The sequence below is a fragment of the Diospyros lotus genome, chromosome 9 (assembly GCF_014633365.1).
Source record: "Diospyros lotus cultivar Yz01 chromosome 9, ASM1463336v1, whole genome shotgun sequence".
Classification (NCBI taxonomy): domain Eukaryota; kingdom Viridiplantae; phylum Streptophyta; class Magnoliopsida; order Ericales; family Ebenaceae; genus Diospyros; species Diospyros lotus.
In genome coordinates this window covers 25,319,592-25,327,781 of record NC_068346.1, presented here as the reverse complement: position 1 = coordinate 25,327,781, position 8,190 = coordinate 25,319,592, and the positions used below count along the sequence as shown (strand labels likewise).

Sequence of the window (8,190 nt, the reverse complement as noted above, 5' to 3'; positions counted from 1 at the left end):
CGTGCTGTAATAGTAGCCAATGGCTCAGCTTCGATCCATTTGGTGAAATAGTCAGTGGCCACTATTAAAAATTTTCTTTGCCCGGGCGCTTGAGGAAAAGGTCCCAGAATATCCAAACCCCACTGAGCGAATGGTATAGGTTGGAACGCAGGTTGTAACTGAGATATCGGGGCAGATTGGACTGGAGCGTGTCGTTGACATTTGTCACATGATTTGACTTTCTTTAAGGCGTCTGACCTTAATGTGGGCCAAAAGAAACCAGCTCTCAAGATTTTGGTTGCTAGGGCTCTTGCTCCCAAGTGCTCTCCACATACTCCACTATGAGCTTCTGCCAAGACATATTCAGCCTCTTGAGGGCCTAAACATTTGAGAAGAGGTGTAGTGTAAGCTCGCTTATATAATATCCCGTCTATGATGGTAAACCTTGAAGCCCGCATCTTAAGTCTTCTTGCTTCTTGTGGATCATCTGGTAATTCATTGTTAGTGAGATAACGATAGAAGGACGATCTCCAATCCATTCCTGTCTCCACACACGATACCTCTTTTTTTTCAATGCTCGGCTGATGAAGCATTTCAACAAATACTGCTCTTTCGGTTGTTTCTTTAATGAACGTTAGTTTAGATAAGGCATCAGCATGTCCATTGAGTGATCTGTTTATTTGTGTTAACTGGAAACTCTGAAATGTCTGTACTAGGTCTTTTACTTTGAGCAAGTATTGGGCCATTATCTGCTCTCTGGTTTCATATTGTCCCTAAAACTGCTGCACAATCAACTGAGAATCACTATGAGCAACCAGTTATGCTACTTTCAATTTTCTTGCTATCCTCATTCCAGCGATTAATGCTTCATATTCAGCTACGTTGTTGGTACTTGGAAAAGCGAATCGTAGGGATGACCGGCTATCGAACCGCTCCAGAATTAGAGATCTATGTTTGCATCTCTTCTCTAGTTTGCAGCAAAGTGCACCCTAGGTCATCTCTCACAAGGAGCCTCACTTTCTTCTACCAACAAAGGAGAACCAACATAACCAATAACAGTTTGTTTGGGGGGGGGGTTTTGACAGAAAACTAATTGGCAAAACAGAAATATGAAGATGGATGAAAAAAATCAATAAGAGGAGTGCAACCGGCTGTGTATTTGTCTCCTATGTGAAATCTTCCTTGTCCACTCTATATATCTTGGTTTGCTAGATGCTTTGATCTCCGGAAAACAAACTCAAGCATCCCCAACAACCGTCCAAGGATTAGAATGATTGGAAATAACAAAATGAATGCAGAAATCTCTTGCAAACAAAATGCAACCATTCACTCTCTATTCAACCTATCCGGACCTATGCAAGAACAACCGTTCAAGCACACAATATTCATTTCCGAGATGTTATACCAACCGGCTATGACATTCTGTTCTCTTAAGCATCTAACAGAAAGTGAAACCATGCAAGTTCACACAAACCTGCCATGAACTCCATGCATTCACAAATCTGCTCAAACTAAACCAAATAGAAATGAATAAGAAACAAATAACAAACCAGATTCTTGTAGCTCATTTGGGACTCAAATTCCACATGGATTCAAGACACACAACCGGTTACAAAATGTTCTAGCCTATCATTACAGCAAGGAAAACAGAATGGAACAAAAATGTAGAAAACAGAAAAATGCTATAATGATAAAAACGGGTAGAATCCTCTCTATTTCCTCCTCTCTTTCTCTATGATGATCTCTGAAAATTAATGCTAAGAGGCCTTAAATACATGGCCAAGAAAGAAAGGAAAGGCTAGGGAGGCTAGGGTTGGGCCTAGCCCAACAGAAAACAAGTGAGCCCAAGTCTGCTCCTTTATTGTAGGCCCAAGCTCCTTTAGTGTAGGCCCAAGCTCCTTTAGTAGGCCCAAGCTCCTTTAGTTGAGCCAAAGCTCCTTTAGCCCATCCAATATTCCCTAAAGCCTGGATCCATAGAGTAGAGGTAAGATAGAAAATAGTGTAAGGACAATTTGAAGCATAATAAAATAGAAACAATGAAATATCAGCAAAAATTGCTTCAAATGGCCTAATAAGAGTGAGGTGAAATGCCAAAATATGGTATAAATATGCATGCTATCAAGGGAATACTCAAACGTTTCTCCCTCCGGGGATACGAGTACTATCCCAACGCCACTCCCCTGTGAACCAAATGCTCTGTAATACCCTAAAACTTGTAATCTATTTCTATTTAATAAATTAAACGATTTCCCGATTTTCTTTAGGTTCTCAAAGACTTGGGAATTTGTGAGATTCAAGGATCTTTAGGGGACTTAAGGGCAATGGACTTCAAAGTTCATTTAAACCTAACTTTGGATTCCAAAACGATATCAAAAGTGGCTGTGGATTTCAAACCCGAATTAAATTCAATTAATGGACACATGTCACCATATGGATGGAGACACATGGGTAGAAATGATTACATGGACACGTGACGTAATTTGGATGGAAAATTAAAAGTAATAATTAAACACCAATCTCGAGGGACACGTGGCACCGTAGGATGGAAGCAATGATGGAGGCTCACATCTTGAGGGACACATGTCGTAGTAGGAAGAAAGTAATAATGAAAGCTCATATCTCGAGGACACGTGGCGCCGTAGGATGAAAGCAATCATTACGGCTCAAATCTCCATAACATGTGGCGAAAATTCATTCGTTAAAGGGTTAAAAATGTCATGATAAGGCTCATATCTCAAGAGCCACTTGTCACCATGGGAAGAAAGCAATAATTAGGGTGTAAATCTCAAGTGCCAAGTGTCACCATCTTAGAAAGCCAAGTGTCACAATCCTATGGATTTAAGGGCACTATATAAGAATGCCTTGGGTTGGGTTTTTGGCCACCAAATTAAGGGGGTAAGTTGCTTATAAAGGAGGGGAAACTCTGCTGTAAAGAAGGGAAGGAAACCCTGCCCGAGTAGGAGCCGAAAGCAAGCCGTTGGAAGGCACGAGCCCCTTGAAATCCGTGCAAAACAGTAACCAAAACTGCAAGGTAAGCTCATCTTCTTTCTGTAACCACGTAGAGGGTTGAAAGAGGAGTCCGTAGGTTCAAACGGCACTCGAATCGGAGTTAAAATGAGAGAGTTATGCCCGTTTTAATTTTCAGGGTCGGAAGTCCGTCTGGCGCGTGAGCCGCACGCGCCCAACAGAGCTGCGCGTCCAGGCGCGTGGCCGACTTTGTGGGAGCGCGTGTGGGCGCGTTATAGGTCTTATTGGCTTGAAATTTTTCATGAAAACTCCTAATTTTAGTAGATACTTATATATCTAAACTTATTTTAGGTTTGGATACAAAAAGGTCTCGGTTTTTATAGAACAGTCCACTTGGAGCGACGTTTGGCCGTGAATTTGTGCAACCAAGAAGTGGGAAGCTTCGGTGAGTGGTTTCTAAACTGTATTTCTTACATGTTGTGCATATTATTGAGCATGATGGCGGTGATTGCATGCGCATATCATGTTATTTCATTTGATACGCATGTTTCTTTCCATTTGTTCATGCATCACTACGTGTGGCTTGTGACTAGTTGTGAATATCATGGGTGAAGGGAGTCTTCACTTGGCCATGTTGTTAGGCTGTGTTACATGATAAGGTTGGCAGGGGTGATTGCAACACCCTGGCGTCACATCCACCTGGAGCATGCATCTCTGCATTTTGCATTTGCACGCATGAAGTTATTTTAACCCTCACTTAGATTTAACGATCTAACCCGGGTGTTCATACCCCTGGAATATTCAAATGTTCCAGATCTGTCAGGCTCGGGCTCAAAGGGAGAAGGCCTAGAGGCGGCGCGAGTGTAGTTATCTTGTTTAGGCGTCTCTTATGATGTTGTAGTATGTTACAAGATTTGTACTCTTAACTTTGACAATATTTTGTCTCGTGGAGAATGAAGTCTACTTTCCCTGCTATCTTGATAAATTGTGTGTGTGAATGTTTATTTTATGGAAGTCCCAACATTTCAGGTTACGATCCTTACTGTAGTATATGGGATTTCCTTAACGCCCGTGTAAATATTATAGTACCTTATATACTATCTTGGGGTTGGGGCGTTACAGTTGGTATCAGAGCCCTATAATTTTGATTTGGGTTTAATGAGACTAACTTTGGAGATGTTGCCCTATATCAGGAATGGATCCACGTCAGCAGGGCAGCTTGTTTATATGTACGAACGATAGTAGTAATGAATAAGGATATGTAAGTGTATTTGTTGTTAGATGAAATCTCGTGGCCTACCAATAAACGTGACGAAGAAGTTTAAGCGATTATTGGGGATCTAGATTTTGAAATATTTGGGGAATGAGGAATATGTTCAAGTACAAATCCGAGATTTTAAGAATTAGGAATAATGGCTTTTGGAAAATCAGGCGGCCATTTTTGGGGATTTTCAAGGGATTGCAGGATCTAATTGAGGATGAAGGTATTGGATTTCCTTTAGGTATGACTCATTAAATCTTAAGATTAGTAGAATTGAAAGACACTAGAACGACCAGAATGGTTAGTGCCTAGGGAAACTTTTGGGATTAGGGACACCATATGAAACTGGGCAAAGGTTGGGTAGGCGCAACTTAAGTACTGATGATAGCATTTGGGAATTTTCCGGATACATGGTGGTATGCTTAGTTTACTCATTTGTTGTAGATAGATCGTTAGAAGCCACACGTTAACAATGCTAGTCTTATGATTTCTTGTGTGGATGTTTTCAGATGGTGAACACCCGTCGGACCCGGAACTGTAGGCAAGGAAATGAAGTTCGGGAGGAAAGGACAGAGGCACCCCAGGGTAGCCAACCGCATGAGAGGAATCAAGAATATGGAGATCGGATGATCCGAGTCGAGCGGATTCTTGAGAACATGGTTGTCGTCATGCAAGAGACACGACCTACACAGCCAACGGGGCATATCAATCCCCGAAGTCCAGATATCAGCGACCGATTTCAGCGACTGAATCCACCCATTTTTCGAGGGAAAGCAGGAGCCGATCCTTGCGAAAGCGAGTATTGGGTGGAACAAATCGAGAAAATCTTTGACTTCATTGGCTGTGATGAGGAGGATAAGGTTAGTTGTGCCACTTTCCAACTTCGAGACGAGGCAGATCAATGGTGGAAGACGATGCAGAGGGCCTTACGAAGTCCTGAAGGGCAAGGTGAGCCAAATGTTTCGTGGGCGCGATTTAAGGAACTTTTCAATGCTAAGTACTTTCCTCTGTGCAAGAAGATGGAGAAAAGCCGAGAGTTCATGAACCTGCGACAGACCGAGGGCATGTCAGTTGCCCAGTATGAAGATAGGTTCACACGTCTCATTAAGTATATGCCTATCTATAATTTGGACGAGGAGGCCAAGGCTCAAAAATTCCTGGGAGGATTGAAAATGGAAATTCAACAAGCCTTGAGTTCTGTCGGGCCACGCACGTATGCAGAAGTAGTCTTTCAAGCCCAGACTGTGGAGAGTAATCATGAGAGGATGAACTCCTTGAGAAATGAATCCCAAAACCCAACAGACAGGAAGTTTGATAGAGGGTCAAACTTAGGACCTCGAGGGAAAAATTTCAAGAAAAAAGAGAATTGCCCTAAATGTCAGAAGTCACATTCAGGGAAGCCATGCAAGATAGAGACCCCAAAGTGCTATAATTGCGGAGCTAATGACCACATGATCCGTGAATGTACGAAGGGACGGGTGTGCTACAATTGTCAACGACCCGGCCATGTTTCCAAGGATTGTCCGCAAGGGAAGGGACCAGGTCAGCAGGGAGCAAATAAAGGGAGCCAAGGATTTCGCCAAGGTCGCGTATTCAACCTGTCAAAGGAAGACGTGACCTTAAATCCAGCAGTAATTCAAGGTACGATGATCTTTCTTAATACCTCGGTACAAGTACTGGTAGATCCTGGATCCACGCATTCATTCATATCTCATGCATTGACACGATGCTTAGAATTGGAGTTGGAAGAACTTAGTTACCCCATGGTGATAGCCACTCCTTTAAATAAAGAGATGGAAACCCGTTTGGGTTATAAGGATGGGAAGATTTCATTTGGAAATGGTGAGTGGGCAATTGAGCTTATATCCCTGGACATACAAGATTTTGATCTAATCTTAGGGATGGATTTCCTATCTAAATATAATGCCAAAGTGGATTGTCGTAGAAAGGTAGTAAGCTTACAAGACGAGTGTGGAACTTGGGTGAAATTTCGAGGTCAGGATAGTATTGGGGAAATCAAGCGAATAACTGTGCTTAAGGCCATTAGAATGATGGAAAATGGTGCTTATGGGTATCTAGCTTGTGTCGAAGGGGTTGAGAATAAGAAATGGGAATTAGGTGACATACCTGTGGTAAAGGAATTTCCTCAAGTTTTTCCAGAGGACCTACCAGGATTACCCCCTCATCGGGAAATTGAATTTGCTATAAAAGTTGTACCTGGGGTAAACCCGATATCTATACCACCTTATAGGATGGCCCCAGCAGAGCTAAAAGAGCTAAGAAGTCAGCTCCAAGACCTTTTAGACAAGGGTTTTATTCAGCCAAGTGTGTCACCTTGGGGAGCCCCAGTATTATTTGTAAAGAAGAAAGATGGGAGCTTAAGGATGTGTATAGATTACCGCCAATTAAACAAAGTTACCATCAAAAATAAGTATCCGTTGCCAAGGATTGATGAACTCTTTGATCAGCTACAAGGGGCGAGGGTGTTCTCTAAAATTGATTTGAGGTCGGGATATTATCAACTGAGAATTAGGGCAGAGGACATTCCAAAAACTGCTTTCAGATCACGGTATGGACACTACGAGTATTTGGTAATGCCATTTGGGCTAACCAATGCACCTGCTGCTTTTATGGATCTAATGAATAGGGTGTTTAAATCTTACCTGGATCAGTTTGTGATTGTATTTATTGATGATATCTTGATTTACTCAAAGAGTGAGGAAGAACATGAGCAACATTTAAGGATTGTTTTGGAGACTCTTCAGAAACATAAGCTTTATGCTAAATTTTCGAAATGCGAATTTTGGATGAGAAAGGTAGCTTTCTTGGGTCATGTCATATCGGAGGATGGAATAGCAGTGGACCCCACTAAAGTCGAGTCAATAAAAAGCTGGGGGTCGCCTAAGACGGTGACTGAAATAAAAAGCTTTTTAGGGCTAGCGGGTTACTATAGGAAATTTGTGGAAGGATTTTCCCGTATAGCTATGCCCCTCACACGACTCACCCAAAAGGGGGTTAAATTCGAATGGAGTGAAGCTTGTGAGCAAAGTTTCAATGAGTTGAAAAGGAGGTTGATTTCTGCACCCATCTTGTCAATGCCCAATGGGTCAGGAGGATTCATGATATATACTGATGCATCAAAAAACGGATTGGGATGTGTCCTTATGCAATATGGGAAAGTGATAGCTTACGGATCTAGACAGTTAAAGCCACATGAACGAAATTATCCCACGCATGATTTAGAATTAGCTGCGGTGGTGTTTGCCTTGAAGCTCTGGCGGCACTATTTGTATGGTGAGAAATTTGAGGTCTTCACGGATCATAAAAGCTTGAAGTATCTGTTCTCTCAGAAAGACTTGAATATGAGGCAGCGGCGATGGATGGAATTTTTGAAGGATTACGACTGTACAATCCAGTACCATCCTGGGAAGGCAAACTTAGTGGCTGATGCACTAAGTAGGAAAGGGCCTATGTTGATGGCCAGTTTGATGTCTCAGGAATGGGAACTGGTGGAGGCTTTTAGCCAGTTGACAGTGAATGTGATGCCTAAAGAAATGTCTGTTTACGTCGCTAGCCTAACAATTCACTCTCATCTTCTAGAACAGATTCGGCAAGCTACTTCTGAGGATTCGAGGATAAAGTCTTGGGTGGATGACCAAGGGCGAGTTAAGAATCCTGATTTTGATTTCTCGAATGGAGTGCTTCGATTCCAAAATCGAGTCTACGTGCCCAGAGATAAGGATTTGAGGCAAGCAATTCTGGAAGAAGCACATCGGGCTAAATATACTATTCATCCCGGAGCTACCAAGATGTATAAAGACTTGAGGGATTTGTACTGGTGGCCAGGAATGAAGAAAAGTGTTGCTCGATACGTAGCTCAATGTGATACCTGTCAACGAATAAAAGCTGAGCATCAGAAACCTGCTGGAAAACTTCAACCGCTAGAAATCCCCGAATGGAAATGGGAGCATGTGACCATGGAT

At 42.3% G+C, this 8,190-nt stretch overlaps 1 protein-coding gene and 1 long non-coding RNA gene across 2 annotated transcripts; both read left to right on the top strand.

Annotated features, from left to right (window-relative positions):
- Positions 1-2,383: 2,383 nt before the first annotated feature.
- On the top strand, positions 2,384-4,105 carry LOC127809503 (uncharacterized). Its single transcript, XR_008025126.1, has 3 exons — positions 2,384-3,010; positions 3,298-3,391; positions 3,761-4,105. It is a non-coding gene; the product is annotated as an uncharacterized LOC127809503 (long non-coding RNA).
- Positions 4,106-4,309: 204 nt separating this feature from the next.
- Positions 4,310-6,568, top strand: LOC127809321 (uncharacterized). The gene is made up of 4 exons (XM_052348085.1): positions 4,310-4,430; positions 4,538-4,623; positions 4,717-6,429; positions 6,557-6,568. The coding sequence occupies exons 1-4, from the start codon at positions 4,310-4,312 to the stop codon at positions 6,566-6,568; spliced, it is 1,932 nt and encodes a 643-aa protein (XP_052204045.1).
- The last annotated feature ends 1,622 nt before the right edge of the window (positions 6,569-8,190 follow it).